An 18,813-nucleotide genomic window follows, 5' to 3' on the forward strand; every position below is an offset into this window, starting at 1 on the left:
ATAACATAAATAAGTATCATCGGTTTCATGACCAAACTGTCTCGTCATTCAATCAGTGCACACTTTCAAGAAATAGCTGGTGAAACTCTCACATCAGTTGTTATTCTTTGCTTTCGCAAACTGAAAACTTAAAAAATTAGTTCAATTGTACGGCTTTTACTCACAATGTCATCTTTTTTGAAGCATACTCCCTGAATGGAGGAAAAAATAAAAAAAGTGAGATAATATTGATTGATGAATGGGAAGAAAACAGTACTATACAAATCGAACCAATAAATTGTGCATACCGGAGTTCCAAAACGATAAAGACCACGACTAGAGACACTGGAGATACACAAAGAATAGTAGTTGTAATTTGTACAAGTAAACTTCTTATAGCATCTTCGTGCTTTTTGAATGTTCCAGGAGATATTTGCAGTTTCAGTACACGCATTAGTCGGAAAATGTCCATGATAAAAAGAGCTAGCACAGAGGAAGCAAATGATAAAAACATAAAAATAATTGCTACCACTAAAACATATGTATTGTTTTTAAAATACAATTCGAAGTGTGGCAACTGTTGAAAACTAGGCAGATATTCAGGGTAGAACTGAAAATTTATAGGTAATCAATCTACTATCACTTGTCTAACCTCCGCAATATATCTGAATTGCTCATCTTTCTGCTCGTGAATAGCATTGAGACAACAAATAACGAGTAAAGGAGTTAACAGAAAACAAAGATAAAATAAGGGAAACAGAAAACTTGGTAGAGTATTTGTTTTTAATATGTTTGCAATGGTTTGATGTTTCTGAATGAAGCTCATAATCAAGAATTCAAACTGTAGTGCAACAACGCTGTATGCAATTATCTGTAAATCAGAAATGAATTCATATATATCAGTTCGGCCAGAACTTACAACATTATAGTGTAAGGAGACCCCAAACCACTCAGGTAGGATACCAGCAGCGTATCCTGCTAAAAATGGAAAAAAAGGAACAACTTGCATTAGAAGAGTCAAATGAATGTCAGTTAGAAAACACATACTTAGATACGCCAGTAAATAAAATCGAAAAGTTCCCAGTTTTTTACATTGAAAAATAAGCATGTAAATGCCGACGGAGTTCAGAAAAAATGAGATGATTCCAATAACATGATAACATGAAATAATCCAATAAGGTCCGGAAAAGTCTATGTTATATTGCATGTTGGGGAGATAAAGTGACTGGTCGGCTGATAATCATAGCCAGAAATTTAGTGCTTTGTGACATAGTTACAGGTGGAATATCATTGAAAAGCACTATTTCTGTTAATTGCGGAAGTATAAACTTATGAACTCGTACCTTAAGTCATAACTCCTGCGCTACCCGTCTCACAGCAGATTCACTATAATCTGCATGAGAAATTAATAGAATGAGTCTCAACAACTGCAAGACACATGTTCCGTGACCTTACACTCTGATACCATCACTATTCTGGACGTAACCTGAACCCAACCTGGTGACCTTACGATAAAGATATTCCCTATGTACATTTTCTGTGCATACACGGAAGAGGAAATGGTTATAATGTCGTAGCCTATCAATCGTTCTACACTCTCTGCAATGATGATGTCTGCCGATGATGATGTTAAGCACCGTGGTTCAGAGGATTTTTTCACTGCTTGCGGAAGCTTTACCAGCAATCGCCAGTGACCAACAACTTCTATGGGAAGAAGGCTCAACTACTGATGCCAATGAAGCTCTCGACTAGTCATGTTAACACAGGTGAGTCGCGAACGACCCGTTACGGATGTACCGCAAGTCGCGCGCGGTCCGCATAGGAATCATATGTGGGTCCGTATGCGATCAGTAACGGATCGGATCGCGAACGGTTTGAATGTAACGGCGAGCGCTTCCTCCCTTCTATTTTTGTTCTCATTTACTACAAAACTCCGGTTTTTCCAGTCAAACCATACAAAATGGATATTTTATTTTGTTTATTCTGAAAAAGATAACATTTAATACATAAATACCACGTTAATTCAAAGTGAACCTATGCAAACGCGCTTTGTTGAGACTACATTTTTGGCTATATTATTTGAAGCCTAAAATGGAATTGTTCAATATTTTTTGTTCTTTCAAAAATTTGGCCTTTCTCGGTTATATTTCTGCTTAAAACTATTTCTTGTCAAAGTTCTTCAGTTAGAACAAAACAATTTAGGTAAACGATTTTCCTCAAAAGGGCGCGTTTGCATAGGTTCACTTTGAAATATCGTGAAATACATGATTAATACATAAATAAATACGTAAAAATCACATAACATTGGGATAATTAGGTTCACAAAAAGAGGTTCGAATCTGGGACGGAGACGGCGGATGACTTCTGATTTGACCGTTCTTGTACCCTTGAAATCGGAATATTGAGAGTACGGTACAATTTTGTAGCTCCTTTTACCGTATTGTTCCATTCGAACTCTGCACCATTTCCCTCGTTAACTGCCGAAATTCTGAAAAAAATTGATTAAAATATTATTTTGTATTGGCGATACTTACTTCCATTGTTAGTCGTTTATCCATTTTATGCAGCTGGCGGAGGCACGAACGTCCATCTTTTCCTTCTGTCGCCGTTAATCATTTTCTGAAAAGTAAACAATTTAGGATAATTCCATGGAAAGTCAAATGTATCGACGGCTACCGATGCAATCCTCACGCGAGTAAAATTTTTTAAAGCAAGATTTTGAACGATCGCGAATGAAAAAAGCTCAAAATTAGAAAACAAACAAGAAAAATAAATAATTCAGCAAGAAAAAAATTAGATGGACGAGGGTGCAGTCTTTAGTCACTCAGACTTCAGCCATCGGTAACGGATCCATACGCGAATCCGTATTCTAACCGCGTGCGAGGCAATTGCGTTTCTGCGCAAAAGTACAGAGCCGTATTCTATCCGTTCGCGATTTTTGGAAACGGACCGTACGCGATTGGCCAGTCGTGAAAATAGCCGTAACGGATCAGTTACGGACCAGAAACCTGGTCCATCCGCATACGGTTGAAGCGCACTTTACCTGTGAATAAAGTTAATGTTTTTCTCCTCCTTTTTGTTCTACTGCACTTTAACATAACATGTAACATTGTCTCACCGTTCCTCTAACATGTCACGACACTCAAACATTAGCTGTGAGTGTGGATGAGCAGAGAGATTCTTCCACTTTTAACATTTTTATTGCATGATTAGAGACATAAAAAGCAGATAACATAAATAAGTATCATCGGTTTCATGACCAAACTGTCTCGTTATTCAATCAGTGCACACTTTCAAGAAATAGCTGGTGAAACTCTCACATCAGTTGTTATTCTTCGCTTTCGCAAACTGAAAACTTAAAAAATTAGTTCAATTGTACGGCTTTTACTCACAATGTCATCTTTTTTGAAGCATACTCCCTGAATGGAGGAAAAAATAAAAAAAGTGAGATAATATTGATTGATGAATGGGAAGAAAACAGTACTGCACAAACCGAACCAACAAATTGTGCATATCGAAGTTCCAAAACGATAGAGACCACCATTAGAGATATTGGAGATACACAAAGAATAGTAGTTGCAATTTGTACAAGTAAACTTCTTATCGCATCTTCGTGCTTTTTGAATGTTCCAGAAGATATTTGCAGTTTCAGTACACGCATTAGTCGGAAAAGGTCCATAATAATGAGAGCTAGCATAGAGCAAGCAACAGATAAAAACATAAATATTATTGCAGCAATAAACACATATGTATTGTTTTTAAAATACAAATCGAAGTGTGGTAACTGTTGAAAACTGGACAAATATTCAGGGTAGAACTGAAAATTTATAGGTAATCAATCTACTATCCTTTCTATCGTCAAACCTCCGCAATATATCTCAATTGTTCTTCTTTCTGTACGTGAAAAGCATTGAAACAACAAATAACGAGTAAAGGAGTAAACAGAAAACAAAGATAATATAAGGGAAACAGAAAACTTGGTAGAGTATTTGTTTTTAATATTGTAACGGATCAGGCTGATCCGTTAGTTCCAACTCTATCAAATGTGTGCAACCCATTATCCCATCAAGCAGTACAACAACGAACGAACTCTCAATCACTAAATAATCGCTCGGTTAGACCTGCAAAGTTTCGTCGTCTCGTCGCCTCGCGTCTCCTCGCCGACACTCTCTCGCCTTCACCATTTCGCCGCCGCCGCCAACTTCCTCTTCACCCGCCAAACCGTTCACTATGGCGCCAATCTTCTTTTCTCTAAACTCTCTCACTCTCTCGTTTTCCCTATATAAGGAGCTGGAAAGCTCATTCTAGGCAGTCTTTTGTGGTCCCAACCTTTATCCCACGTTTGACTCTTGTTTCCCTTACTCCCCGCTCGCCTCTCAAATGTAACTACTCTTGCTCTAATAAACTAGTAGTCTCAAAAACCTGTTCGTACGTTTACTGGTAGCAGCGAGTGTAGTCTAAGCGTAGGAACTTGTTCGCTTTTTGCCATCATTTTTCCTCCTTAGGCTTAATTAAGATCCTTTCGGCAGGTTTGTTTTCTCTAGTTTATTGCGCTTACGGGTAACATAAACCTTAGCATTTGTAGTTCCCCTAGTGTCTTTCCGTTTTTATTAGAGTGGCCAATCTTTTAAAAACATTAGTGTCAGCGCTAGGTTCTGTAGGTAAGGGGTTGGGTTTCATTAGTTAAACGGGACAAAAGCTCCGTCTCGTTAGTTAAGTTTTAGCGGGAATTTTCACTCTGGGTTGTCACGTATCTTTCCGCTTTTTCTTTTCTTTCGGACGGAGGGAATATAGTGCGGATTGCCTAGACCTTCCCTGTCCGGAAGAACATTTCTCGTGAATTAACCGTTAATTGTTTCTTTCGTTATCTTTCCCTCAGCTCGGCGCAAGCCGGCGGAGGTTTTCTCTTTTTCAGCGAACTTTTAAGTTCAAACCGTGGTTGTGGTGTGTCGAAGTGGCGTCGTGTTGTGTCAGCATACAGCGTCATGTGTTCGGACGAGAGCAAAGAAGTCGTCAGCAGGACAACCGGGAGTGCGCATCGATCGGAGTCGAGGAGGAATGTCGAGACGACATACAGGTATAAAATAGAAAAGTGTTGCTCCAGTCTGCACAGTGAGACCCATGCTTCGGCATTCGCCTCCGCGACATGGTTTAACATTTTTATTGTCTGTTTAAAAACAGTACATTCGTAGCCTACTCTCCAAAACAACCTTTCTCGTAATGGCGAAAGCCGAACAGTTAAGAGCAACAGAAGGGATCGATCGGCGCAAGCAGCGAAAGTCGTTGAAGAACAACAACCAAGCAAGACCTGCAGAGGAGAAGATGACGTGATTTTGGTCAAGACGCAGTGAGCAACAACAACAAAATCGTGGCAACGGGCTTCCCAACAGAAACAATGGCGAAGCGGTTCTCGGTATAGCTGAGGTTGTATCAGAACCTGGGCATGGCGCAGCGGAATCGTGGAACTTCCCTGGAAGCCCAGCGGCGGGATCAGGCACGGCCGGTGATCATTTGGAAGCAACATCTCCAAACCGTCGATAGGAAGCCGAGATTTATGTCTCGCGGTGTCGGCTCCTGGGCGTGAAAGTCACAAGGTGATGACGGAAACGTTTGCGATCAAACAGAGGATCACGGGAGTTTTTCGAGTATCCGGTGAAGTCCGATGACGACATGGCTAAAAGACGAAAGTCAGAGTTGATTAGTGGCCACCGAGAGTTTTATACTCGAATCAACTAGAAGTCGGAGTCCACGGCTCTGCGTTGCCCGCTTGTGGAGCGGCAATTCGAAAGCAAAGAACAGCTGGTACAGAGACAACAGCGGATCTGGACAAAGAAGACACGGACAAGAAGAAGTCAGGTGAAGTCAGAACAATGTCAGCAGCAGAAGAAGTCAAGTCAAGACAGTTGAGAAAGACGAAGAGTGAAGTCATCAGGAGTTCAGAACAAGAAGCAAAGTGAAATCAGCAATGAGGAAACTGAGTATCAAGGAAAGAGCAAGCGACGATAAACTACAGGTAAAACTCTTGTTGACGGATTCTGCACAGTGAGGCCCACGCCTCGGCGTTCGTCTCCGCATAATACCTGAAACGTTGAGTGTATCAAACTTTGAATCATAAAACAGTTGTAATCTAATGATTAATGTCGTAAGGTTATTTAAGCACAATTTTCAGGGTTTAGTTTACATTCAGGCATAGTCAAGTGTACGAAGAAGGCGGAAGCAAGTTGGGACAAGTCAATGAGCAAGCAAAGACAGAAGACGTTGGTAACACGTGCATCAGTATTCAACTCAAAGAAGAAGAGAGACAGAACGATTGTAGTCGGAAGCAAGAACATCGTAGAAGACATCATTGTTCAACGGAAGACAACAAAAAGTCACTTCGAAGTCAGTACGTGTGAATACGTAGGCAAAGCAACGAGACATTCAGAATCAGGCAGTACAGCTATCATTTTCTTAATGAAAGTTTATGAACAGTTCAGTCAATGAAGCAAAGACAAGTCAAACGTTCAAATGCTAAGTTTTTGTTCAGATCGTTACAGAGTTTCAGGTCGAAGCAAAGTAGTTCAAGCTGAGCGACGTCAGTCAACAAGTTAATGCAGAAAGCTAGCCAAGCTGAAACAACAAGTCAAGGTAGTCAAGCAACAACTTTCAGACAAGAAGAGAAGAAGTCAAGAGAAGAAGAAGCGATATCTCAAGACGGACATTCATCAGAAGTCAGTGAAGTTGAAGCATATCCGGCTTAGTCATGGTGCAGCAGAAACAGAGTCACAGGTCATTCAGGACAGGTATTCGTAACGGAAACTGGTAGAACATGAAGTCTGTCATGAACATCAGATACATCAGTACAAAGAAGCTTTGAAGAGTGAAGTCGAAGTAGCTCCAAAAGATCTTTAGCAGAGCTCATTCATCATCAACAACAAGTTCCAGATGATTTTAGTCTAACATGCTAGAAGTATGGTTACTCCGAGTCATTTCGTTTTTGGGCGAATTCCAGTAGTGTTCTGTCAGCATCAGTTGTCATGTTTGTTCTCAAGTTGACATTGTACAAGAACAACAAGGGAAGTCAGATGAAAGTGAAGCAACACAGTCAAGTCAGTAATCGAAGACGTTCATCAAGTTCAGCAGAACATGTGATCAAGTAGACGAGCACCAGTAAGTGTTAACTTTTCGGAAAACTGATTTCAGAAGACAAGTACGATGATCTATGACAGAGTAACTGAGACATGTATGAACAAGGACAGATGATTGTCAGTAACAGCAATGTCAGAAGTTGCTGTGAGAATACAACTCCATCAGCAGACAGACGAAGTCTATCGGAACTTGTAATGAAGTCGTTTATGTTCAAGAGTGTCCACTAGAAAGGTAAAGCATAATATCAGTGTTTATAGTTCAGAAGTCACAACAAGTAATCATGATGAAGAACAGAAGAATCAGTAAGTTGTGTTGAGCTGCCAGCCATTCGTGACAATCAACGGAACAATGTCGAAAACAAGTGTCAGCTACGAAAGTCAGCAAGAAGAAGAAGAATCTCAACGACACCTAGTAGAAGCTAACTGAAGTAGACGAAGGTCAACCGAAGTAGACAAAACTCATTGGCAAATGGTTCAGGTCAACAAAGGTAGGCGGAGCTCAGCTCAAATAGTTTCAGTCAACTTAGGTTGATGAAGCTCAGCGACAAATAGACAAAGTCAGCTGAAGTCAACGATTCACAGCAGACGGCATACGAGTGCAAGTTTGAGAAGTCAGTTTTCAGCGCAAAGTCATCGCAACAAGTTGAACCAATTGTTGATGTCAACATTCGCATTCCTTCATGAGTTGTCATAAGTTCTAAACACGCTTTTAGTCTTTAACATCAGTCTCTCCAAGTGTTTTCTCTTAGCACAAAAGCGTTTCGGTAAATCTCACTTCGTGGTAAAGACAGAAGCATCAACATCAGCAATGTTCGGATGAAGAGACGCAAGCATTGGTTTCGTTTTGTTTGTACCACAAGTTCGCAAGAAGGGACAAGTCGGTCATCACCACAAAGGACAGCCAGTCATTAAAATCTTGTAGCAAGTACTAATCTAAAGTTTTATCCAATAATTAACCATAGCTTTTCACGCATACTAATAATCAGCAGTTTTTCAAGTCAATGTACCGGTTTTCTAGTCTTGTTGTCCATTCGAATTCTATTCATCAGAAGAAGTACTGATCTTTCAACACACAGGATTCAACAAGCTCGACGAGTGATGATCAAGAAAGATTTCAGATTTCAGAATGAAGAAGGAAAGTCAATATAGGCAAGAAGGTCACAACTTTGTCGATTCAAACTCCAGTAATGGTACCAAGGCAATGTGCAACCACACCCAGCAGTAGTTTACAACTCAGCTGTACTAATGATTCAGTATTTTAATCAAACTAATAACTCAGTACAAAGTACAAATACTAACCCGTTTTAAACAGAACAGATGAAGAAAGATGTCAGATTGCAACATTTCGCAGCAGGGACTCGTTACGGAAAGATGTCGGAAGACAACAGTCAGTATTCAAGAAGTCTACATACTTCGTACGTTGGTCGTGAACACTCTTGTTCAGAGATGGTAAAAGGCAGATGTCTGGAAACAGATGAAGAACAAGCTCAAAGGAAAATGGATCAGTTCAAAGTCGACGTCACTCGGTGAAACGTTCAACATCAGTTGCAGATTGAGTCAAAACACTAAAGACGTTCGAGAAGATCACAAGTGTTTCAGTCTCGTACAGAGTGCTAAAAAGTCAGTATTTATGCAGATTTGATAGTAGAATGTAGACACGTCTGGTTTCATCGTTCAGAAGTCGGAAGAACTCAAAACGAGCAAGGAACAAGTCTAACTGTTAAAAAGTTGTCACAACGAATTGAAGTCAGAAGACACTGTGTTCGGAGTTCAGAGATGACGCAATGAAGAAGCATTCAACAGTCGATGGTTCCACTTAGAGGCAAAGAAAGTATCGATGAACAGTCAACGAGTTTTGGGAATACACAGTCCCGTAACTGTTTAATACCTTTCCAGAGACAGACACCGACTACTGCCAGTTCCTCTTGTGACAAACTTCAGTACGTATCGCTTGCGCAGATTTAGTTTTGAAGATGTTTAAAGGGTATCACAACTAGCTGGAGTGTATTGACTCGTTAAGGAACAACGACCAAGATCCACCGTCATGCAAACCCGAAGAAACAAGACTGGAAAGAAATGCACTTTGATGGAAAGAATCGAGACAATGATGAGAATACAATGGAATGATGGTTTTGAATTTCGATCCTACTTTCATGGCTCTACCAATAAGGAACAAGTGGGTTCTGATCGGCGGCATCCTTCGCCGTTCGATCGGCACGATCGTTCAACCAGTCTCCAGAGTGAGCGACGACGTACTCGAACCTGACACTTCCTCCTATCTGTTGCATATCCCCTATCATACTATAGATGGTTTCAATGAGTTCTTCATTTGCGACCGGTGTTCCATTGCTTGTTCTCCACCCGTTCGGGATCCAATTATTTCTCCACATAGTGATCGAATTGATGGCATAGTGAGAATCAGTTACAATCGTGACATTGTAAGCGGGCCCGTCACTAAGAACAATTTTCAGAACTTCTTCGATTGCTTTCAGCTCATAATGATTGTTCGTTTGTGGGCCGGACACTGAGAATCCTGTAGCATTAAAGAGCCTATCATTTTGGAAGACAACTGCCCATCCTCCTTTCGCATCGCTCCGCCCATTTCTCAGTGCACATTCGTCCGTGTAGACGCGAATGTCTTCGACGTACCGCGGAACAAGAGAAGTCAACAGCAACTCTGTGATGTGTCCTAATGCAAACAGTCATTGAACAAGATGTCAGAAGGTTCTCGGTACAACATCCATAGTCAGAGAAGTCAGAATCTGAGGAGAAAATAGTCAAGAATGCGTAAGACAGTGGTCAAAGTATTGAAGAACAACTGTCAATCACTAATTAGTGAATCGGTCTTGTCTTACTCGACGAAGAAAAGTTTGGAAAATTGAAGAATACACCTAAAAAGGACAGTCATTCAGTTCCAAAAAGGTAAATTTCAGCAGTTTTCCCCGGTTTAACATTGTTCAGGTTCTCAAATTCTTGGCAAATACTCTTGGTTCACAAATTCTCGTTTCAAATACAGTCATTCGAAAGACGCAGCAAGAAAATGTTCACTCGGGTCTCACCACGAAGAAGGGTTACGGTCATAATTTAAAGGAGCATAGGATATCACCATCGGCGACTCTCGCAACGAACAACTACGGTCACAGTCGTTTTCCTGTGTGCAGCGAAGAAAGTTCTCGAACTGGATTTTTAGGATTTCTGAAGATTATTCGACAATTCTTATCGATTTTTGTCTTGTTTTCGGCGTAAAATTCAAGTTTTCGGACAAAAATTTGTTTTAAAAAGTCAAAACTTCACTATTTTGCATAAAAACAAAACAATTCGTTCTCGGTTTTTCTCGCTAATTCTCATCTTCCTTGAAGTAGCATCAACTCGTCATTTACAGAAAAACTCACAGTATGGCAAGCAACATCGAAGGTGAAGTAGAGGAAGCCGTTCAACACTCCCTGAGTGCCTCCCGCACCGCGGGGCCCGCGTTTCGGCGCTCGCCTCCGCGGGAGAGCGCTCATGGGAGTGGGCTCCCCTCGTCTGTCCCTATTCCTATTGTACCTTCTAGTACAGAAGATCTTGATTGGTATAACAGAAATTGGGAAGATAGTCCACCAACGCCTCTGTCCACGTCTCCATCCTCAGTCAAAGAAGAAACTGTTGTTTCTTTCGAAGAGATCACTCTGGAAATGCTCGCGTTGCAAAATCACGAGCCGATTCAGATGTACAGTGATGTGGTATCAGGAGCAGACTTCTCGAGACTTGTACGAGAGTTCAAGGAACGCGTCAAAAATCTGAGCAGAACAATCACCGAAGAAGAGAAACGTAAGTTACACATGACATTTCTAGGTGGTGAAGCTCGTGAAATAGCCAAAGAAGTGCTAGAAGATGACGAAAACTCAACCGTTGCTAAGATTGAATACGAGATTCGTGACAGATGGTTCATGAAATACAAGGCTATCTTAGACCTGTGCAGACGACAGCAGGAGCCCCTCGGAGACATTTTCACCAGAGTTGATTGTGTCGTAAGACGTTTCACACTTTGGAGCGAGGAGATCTATATTCAGCAGGAAGTAATCGAGAAACTCGCTAGGACACTTTGTGACGACACTACTCATTTCATGTTGCACACGAACTTTCAGCACACATATCAGTGTCTGCAAAATGGATGGTATGACCAACTTCAGTGGAACGAAACTCGCGATGAAATACTGGGTGAAACAGATTTTGACGGAGTTGTCGGTTCAGAAGCTTCTGAAGAAGGAGAATCTCCATTGTTTGGTCGTACTGGAAAGAGTCTGAACAGCTTGACTAAAGCCCAATTAGTTGCAACTAATGTGAACAATGATTTCATGTTTTCAGCTTACAAGGAAACAACAAACAAAGTCATACAAGGACTTGTCTCATCATTGTGCCAATCAACAATGAAGGAAGTAGGAAAGGACAAGCCGCTGGACAAAGTACCAGAATGGATGGGCGTAGTAGATGATCTGTTGCTAGATGACGACACAGAAGAAGTCATGGAGACATTGTTTTCGGCCATCCGAACCATCGCACCACAAATCCTAAGCAAGTACTTCGAACGCGGAAGTGGCACGGATTTCAATCAGGACAAATTGGATGATTCACAAGAAGTCAGCGATTCACATGCAAATTCGGAACAACAGGATCCAGTACAAGAAGACGTTGTGGAGCAACAGCAGCAGCTAGAATCAGACGTACAGTCATCATCGTCAGGAGGATTGCCGTATAACTTGAGACCAAGACGTGCATCACAAGGATGGAAAAGGCGTTCGAGTCAAGCACAGTAAGCCGCTTCTGGATACAATAACTCCAAGTCAGCCAGGATCCCCGTAGTCTGTTTTCTTAAGCATTTTCCCCGACCCATCTGCATCTAATAATTATCTTAACTGTTTCTATACTAGGCCACGTCCTGCACACCATTGTTTTACTGACCCTAAGCCTGTTTTCGTTTTACTTACCCACACACAGTCCCTATCTAAGGAAGATTTCTTAAGCATCCCAACTATTCTGTATCGACCTTGTAAGTCTCATACCTGTTTACACTTTAAGTGTTCTTGTTAACTCACCCACTGTTTCCCCACCCAATTACCCGTATCACATGAGAAAGAGAGAGCTAAGAGTGGAATCAGAAGAAAGAAGAAGAGGGAGGATGATGAAGAACAAGGAAGGAGGAGTGGATTGGATGGAGAGGATGGAAAGGAAGGAGATCATGGAAGACGTCAAGGATGAGTCATCTAATCAGTCAGCGTCAACAGAGAGTCTACTCCAGAATCACTCATGTCACCAAGGAGGAAAATTCGTCAAAAATGCTCACACGCACACATTTGACTTGTCAGGGACGACAATTCTTGAGATAATGGGGGGAGGTGTAACGGATCAGGCTGATCCGTTAGTTCCAACTCTATCAAATGTGTGCAACCCATTATCCCATCAAGCAGTACAACAACGAACGAACTCTCAATCACTAAATAATCGCTCGGTTAGACCTGCAAAGTTTCGTCGTCTCGTCGCCTCGCGTCTCCTCGCCGACACTCTCTCGCCTTCACCATTTCGCCGCCGCCGCCAACTTCCTCTTCACCCGCCAAACCGTTCACTATGGCGCCAATCTTCTTTTCTCTAAACTCTCTCACTCTCTCGTTTTCCCTATATAAGGAGCTGGAAAGCTCATTCTAGGCAGTCTTTTGTGGTCCCAACCTTTATCCCACGTTTGACTCTTGTTTCCCTTACTCCCCGCTCGCCTCTCAAATGTAACTACTCTTGCTCTAATAAACTAGTAGTCTCAAAAACCTGTTCGTACGTTTACTATATGTTTGCAATGGTTTGATGTTTCTGAATGAAGCTCATAATCAAGAGTTCGAACTGTAGTGCCATCATGCTGTCTAGGATTATCTGTAAATCAGAAATAAATGGAATTATATCAGTTCGACGGAAACTTACAACATTATAGTGTAATGGGACCCCAAACCACTCAGGTAGGATACCAACAACGTATCCTGCTAAAAATGGGAAAAGTGGAACAGCTTGCATTAGAAATGTCACATGTATATCAGTTAGAAAGCACATACTTAGATATGCCAGCAAATAAAATCGAAAAGTTCCCAGTTTTTTACATTGAAAAATAAGTAAGTAAATGCCGAGGGAGTTCAGATAAAAAGAGATGATTCCAATAACATGATAACATGAAATAATCCAATAAGGTTCAGAGAAGTCTATGTTATACTGCATGTTGGGAAAAAAGTGAATGTTCGGCTGATAATCATAGCCAGAAATTTAGTTGGTTGTGAGAGAGTGACAGGTGGAATATCATTGAAAAGCGCTATTTCTGTGAATTGTGGAAGTGAAAACTTATGAACTCATACCTTAAGTCATAACTCCTGCGCCACCCGTCTCACAGTAGATCCACTTTAATCTGCATAAGAAATGAATAAAATGAGTCTCAACAACTCCAAGACACGTGTCCCGTGACCTACCAACTTGATACCATCACTATCCTGGATGTGCTATAAACCCAACCTGATGATCTTACGGTAACTATCTATCCTACATTTTCCGCGGAAGAGTAAATTTCCAGAATGTCGAGGTTTTTCAACAATTCTACACTCTCTGCGTTTGACTGTTTACTGATGATGATGTTTGACACCATGGTTCGGAAAAAAGATATTTTTCTCTTTTTTAAAAGTTTTTCCGCCTAATCATAAACAACACATTGAATTAATATCTCGAAAGCAATTATAAGTGGTCACATTTTTTGAAAGGTATTATTGTGAAAAATTGCATGTTTGAGCGAAAATTAACATCATGTTTATCAGAGAGCCATGTCTTTTATAAAAGTGGTTTTTGGCAGTGATTTTTGTATCATAAAACGTTTTCCTATTCTTAAAACCATGGCCATATTCTTTTGTCTCATTGCTTATATTTTTCTAATTCAGTTCTCCCTTGGAAATTATGACAAGGATTTAAAACACGTTCTGGATGCCTATAAAGAAAGTTAGTTTCATTTAAAAAAAGTTTTTTTCATTCTCTTCAATTACTTCTTAATTCTTCAGACCCCGATTGTGTCTTCAATTACACTCAAGTCAACTCCACCACTATCAAATTTTTCCCACAATGTGAGATGGTGTATGCTATAATTGTTATCAACTCTGACACTGACTTATCGGGGGATCAGATCAAAACTGCATTTAAGAATATGAGCACATTGGTTGGCGGGATAAGAGTGGAAAACTCCGACCTAACCAATTTTTCATTTGTCACACCTCATAAGACCAGAGGTTATGTTGGCTTTTATTGTGAGACATGTGAGTTTAGAGATTGCGTGCGGAAATAGGAAATTCTTTGGGTTAATTTAGATGGGCTATTCATCAAAAACAATTCTTATCTTACCAATGTCAGTATGTTATCAAACATCCGTTTGTACCCTGGAAACAGTCCGGGGGATTGTGTGATCCAAGTGAAGGATAATAAGTTGCTAGATATGGAAAAATTGTGTGATAATGGGTGGCTGGCAGAGTCTACAGATCTAACAACAACTGGAAATTTGAAAAATTGTGGTTAGTTTTTTTTCTACTTTAAAGTTTCTAATTAGAAGTATTCAGGTTGTCAAATTAGTGAAATCTCGTCATCTGCTCAGAATTGCTCTGCCACTTATAACGGGATTCAGTTACTCAACGTTTCAGTCAATACATCTCATTTTTCAAATATCAAGCTTGTCAAAGGAATAATCAATATCCAAGATACAAACCTTCAAAACTTATCTTTTCTGAAAAGTTTTCAATACTGGACGGTTAGAAGCGACAAATCAATTATTCTCAATCTTCAGAATAATCCAGAGATGACCAGATTTTTATTACCGAAAATTTGGGTATCTGCATAACTTTTTTTCAAAACGTTCTAATTTAAAAATGTTTAAGAATATTGAAAATAATGCTCCAGATGGAATTACTCTTGCCAACTTTGAGAATTTGCACCCTGATTTCTGTCTGTCTCTGTCGGAGATGATGATCCTGCTCGAACTGAATTTACCTTTTGTGAATCTTCAAGCAAAATTCTGTGAGGACCCTGGAGATATTGGGGAGCTAATTTTATGTCGGTTTACTTCGATGTACGATTTGCCGAATAACTGCGATATAGTTCTGGGAGACTTGAAGATAGAGAAAGGAGATGAAGATGACTGCACCAAGCTGAATAATATGAAGTATTTATTTGGCGCATTGATTGTCCAAAACACTGAATTAACAGATTTGGACAATTTGGCAGCTTGCAAACATATTGTGTCTTTAAATGGTAATATTTCAAGGCTCAAAACATATTGAGTTCCTAATTTCAGATTCATATCCAGTGATTCAATTCATTTCAAACAAGAAACTCAAAAATTTGGAACTTCGATACATTTATGTTTGTCAGAAATGTATTCTAAAAACTTTCAAAAAATATTTCAGAGTATAACAACCCGAGGCAAAAGAGAAGCTATAATTCAGGACAACGATCTTTTCAAAGCAGAACTAGGCAATCAGTCCTGTCAGCTCTTTCAATCTTATACTGAATACTCTGAGTACGTGACAAGACTGGTGTATATTGGAGGGGATTGTGGTAAATATACTTTGTAAAACATTTTATCAAATACATTAAAATCTTTTAGGTGCTCGCGTGGATATCAAACAGATTTCTACTATCAGTACTAATCTCTCATCAATTTTAGTGACCGTGCTTATATTTTTCATTTTTTGAATAATCTTAATAACACTTCAATTTTGCATAATTTAAAAAGGAAGGAGTAATTGCCCCACTATCTCCAGTAAAATACCGTTGAAGGGCTCTAACTAGTGATGCGAAAATGGCAATGCAGGTGTGCCAGATATCAAAGGAATATGATCTAAGAATTTGATTGTTACAGAATGAAAACATTACTACTTATATCTATTTTATTTATTGAAACGAATGAACAAGTCACTGACACGTAAAATTTGAAATAAAGTTGGATGAAATTTAAAATGTAGGCAGGGCGCAGATTAAAATATGGGATTTGAGGGTTTATCTAAAGACAAACATTGATAATGACTACCAAGTCGCTGACAAAACCGCTTAGTTCATAACAGTTGGAGAATTCACATTCTTCGATCCTGTCTGATTTGTACTTGGCTCTGTTTCCACGGTACTCAATAACTGTTTACATTTATCCAAAAACTGAATGATGAGTTCTGGAAGATGTACACTGAACAAACGATATTCATACGTCAACTCACTTTTTGCAGCTTTTTTGTAGTCTGCAACGATATACATAACAATGATAGCATCCATTGCTGGGTACAATGTGAAGGCGCAGAGGAATATTCCAGTTGGTAGATCACACTCTAGATCTAGTAGAGGAAGGTAGATTATAAGCATCACAGGAGAAAACAGAGTTATAGTGGGCGTCACAATCTGGAGAATAAGAGTCTTGAAAAATTGCTTGTGTAGGTTTCTCAATGAAATTGAGAGCATTTGAAGCTTTTCCTCCATGCCAATATACATAAAAATAGCACAATAGATGATTACAGTATACTGGATAGCCATGATACATGTCATGGTAGTTGTCGACGAAATATTAAACCATCGGATAGAACCGGTAGCGTCATAGGCAACGACGGCTACACCCGAAACCTCAGATATGTCGAGATTGAGTTTTTGAAGCATATCAGAGCTGAAGTAATAAGCTAAAAGTAATTTCATTACACTCGACTTGCTTCAAGTATCCTTTTGAGTATTCGTCTATTTTATCAAAATACAAAATCCCCAGAGCCCAAGCAACACCGAAGAACACCGAATAGACAACAGAGATCATAAACTTCCATCCTTTGAAAAAGCGGAGTTTCGTTTCACTGAAAAGCAACACTTCATCACAATTCGTTTCCGAGAGAACTTACTCAAAAATCGCCCAGTATCGATATAAAAATTGAACCGATAGCATGGAAATGGTGGATGCGTAGACTCCCGTGTAAAAGCACAAACAGAAGGTTACAGTGTCTTGACTCATTCCAAATGGGCGACTGGTACTATAGAAGACATAACCAGCATTGTGAGAATACACATTCTAAAATTGAAACAAGTGAAATGTTTTCTATTTCCTGAATACCGGATAAAGAATCAGCTCTATCGTTGCGAAAAATATACCAACTGTTGGGAAGAGAATTAGTAGATATTTATAACTTCCAAAACTTCTGGATATCCCAAAAACAGTAAGAAATATTAGAATGTAACAGAAGAAAGTGGTAGAGAAGAATCCAAACTGAGCAATAAGCTGGGCGATTTTCACATAGATAGTGAAGGATTTCGATTCAGAAGCGTCGGGCATTTTCAGAATGATGATAACGTTATGTTGGCTAACTATACGCTGGTATTAATGTTTTTGAATAAAGATATATGGCAGACAGGAAATTGTATTACAGACTATTGTTTCAGACTGTCTTTGATTAGATCTTATAGACTACGTCTGTATGACAGGAAATTGAATCGTATAATATTGTTATCAGAATGCTTTTAATGTAAAAACGGTGTGTGTACCCGTATTAAGATAATTACCGTAAAACCTGTAATAGAACTACATGGACTTCTATTTTTCCAACACATTCGGAGATACAGGCGTACTTTATTAAAATGTGAACATCTGTTTTTCGAAGATGAGAAGAACCATTTGGATATTTTCTCAATGAAACCTCAAACACTCTTGATAAATTTAAACAAAAACTGAAAAACAATTCTCAATAACTTTTCGTCGAATTCTTTGATGTATTTCCAGTGCCACAACTATTGACTCGGTCCTTGTAGGCTCGTTGACCTGAAATCCGTGTCATTCTACTGCTGTCGTCTTAATTCTTACCTTCGTCTTAGCCCTTCTCCAGAAAAATTTCATAGCAACTTCCCGATAATGTGAAGACATAAACAAACAAACAAAACAGTGAGTCACTGAATTCAAGGTTAGCAATGTTTTGGGGATATGCGCCAGCATCATAGTTAGTTGTCTGAAAGTTTAAGTGGAATTTGCTATGTTGATAAAAGTACATTGACTCTTACACTCGAAAAAAATGGAATGTTGTCGTTTGGATAGGGCCATTTGCTAAAAATGAAAAGTATACTGTATCCAAGCGTAGCTATCAAAAAGGAGACAGTCATTCCAATTATCAAATTTGAAGTATTATCTTGTCTAAAATTTTTCTTAAAACAAGAAAATAAAAATAAAACTGATTGATTACTTTTCAGATCCCAATCTCTTCCGCCGTTTCTTTGCAATCTTGAGCGCTACCAGAAGAATTACAGTAAGAAAAGTGTAGATCACGGTGAGCACTAATATACTGAAACCCTCTGTGAGTTCGTGTTGTGCCACTTTTCATCTTCGAGTCCAATAAAATAGCAACTGAAAATCAAATATTTTGCTTTGGTGGGCCGGAGTGAAACTCACAATGACACACATCTTTATGGGGTTTTGCCCGAAGATAAAACTCTGCGTACCAAATTCCCAAAATAAGATTAAAAATAAACACTACAAAAATTGCTGTGGAAAGTTTCGTCAATCGATTTGCCACCGCGCTCATAGAGAACATAACAGAGACAGTGCGGATAAAGTCATCGACAAGGCAAGTACTATGGAACACATTCTCCCAAATTTTTGAACTCCTCCAGAATACCATTCAACTCCCATATAAAGCCATTGCTTGAAACTAGC

The 18,813-nt window shown here is 39.5% G+C and overlaps 6 protein-coding genes across 6 annotated transcripts; 4 read left to right on the top strand and 2 right to left on the bottom strand.

Annotated features, from left to right (window-relative positions):
- Window positions 1–5,849: 5,849 nt before the first annotated feature.
- Window positions 5,850–7,118, top strand: GCK72_020651 (uncharacterized protein; the record flags this gene model as incomplete). Its single annotated transcript, XM_053733714.1, has 4 exons — window positions 5,850–5,932; window positions 6,167–6,364; window positions 6,576–6,761; window positions 6,971–7,118. The coding sequence occupies 4 exons, from the start codon at window positions 5,850–5,852 to the stop codon at window positions 7,116–7,118; spliced, it is 615 nt and encodes a 204-aa protein (XP_053582627.1).
- A 2,147-nt stretch (window positions 7,119–9,265) lies between these two features.
- GCK72_020652 (uncharacterized protein) lies at window positions 9,266–10,187 on the bottom strand (the record flags this gene model as incomplete). The annotated part of the gene is made up of 2 exons (XM_053733715.1): window positions 9,266–9,795; window positions 10,166–10,187. The coding sequence occupies 2 exons, from the start codon at window positions 10,185–10,187 to the stop codon at window positions 9,266–9,268; spliced, it is 552 nt and encodes a 183-aa protein (XP_053582628.1).
- A 314-nt stretch (window positions 10,188–10,501) lies between these two features.
- On the top strand, window positions 10,502–11,902 carry GCK72_020653 (uncharacterized protein; the record flags this gene model as incomplete). Its single annotated transcript, XM_053733716.1, has 1 exon — window positions 10,502–11,902. One exon carries the CDS (start codon window positions 10,502–10,504, stop codon window positions 11,900–11,902), a length of 1,401 nt encoding a protein of 466 aa, XP_053582629.1.
- A 362-nt stretch (window positions 11,903–12,264) lies between these two features.
- On the top strand, window positions 12,265–12,735 carry GCK72_020654 (uncharacterized protein; the record flags this gene model as incomplete). Its single annotated transcript, XM_053733717.1, has 1 exon — window positions 12,265–12,735. The coding sequence occupies one exon, from the start codon at window positions 12,265–12,267 to the stop codon at window positions 12,733–12,735; it is 471 nt and encodes a 156-aa protein (XP_053582630.1).
- Window positions 12,736–13,999: 1,264 nt separating this feature from the next.
- On the top strand, window positions 14,000–15,721 carry GCK72_020655 (uncharacterized protein; the record flags this gene model as incomplete). Its single annotated transcript, XM_053733718.1, has 7 exons — window positions 14,000–14,102; window positions 14,162–14,413; window positions 14,465–14,665; window positions 14,711–14,898; window positions 15,026–15,398; window positions 15,442–15,509; window positions 15,554–15,721. The coding sequence occupies 7 exons, from the start codon at window positions 14,000–14,002 to the stop codon at window positions 15,719–15,721; spliced, it is 1,353 nt and encodes a 450-aa protein (XP_053582631.1).
- Window positions 15,722–16,196: 475 nt separating this feature from the next.
- Window positions 16,197–17,445, bottom strand: GCK72_020656 (uncharacterized protein; the record flags this gene model as incomplete). Its single annotated transcript, XM_053733719.1, has 4 exons — window positions 16,197–16,312; window positions 16,358–16,794; window positions 17,018–17,184; window positions 17,227–17,445. 4 exons carry the CDS (start codon window positions 17,443–17,445, stop codon window positions 16,197–16,199), a joined length of 939 nt encoding a protein of 312 aa, XP_053582632.1.
- Between the last annotated feature and the right edge of the window lie 1,368 nt (window positions 17,446–18,813).

Source organism: Caenorhabditis remanei, chromosome V (assembly GCF_010183535.1).
Source record: "Caenorhabditis remanei strain PX506 chromosome V, whole genome shotgun sequence".
In the NCBI taxonomy this organism is placed as follows: domain Eukaryota; kingdom Metazoa; phylum Nematoda; class Chromadorea; order Rhabditida; family Rhabditidae; genus Caenorhabditis; species Caenorhabditis remanei.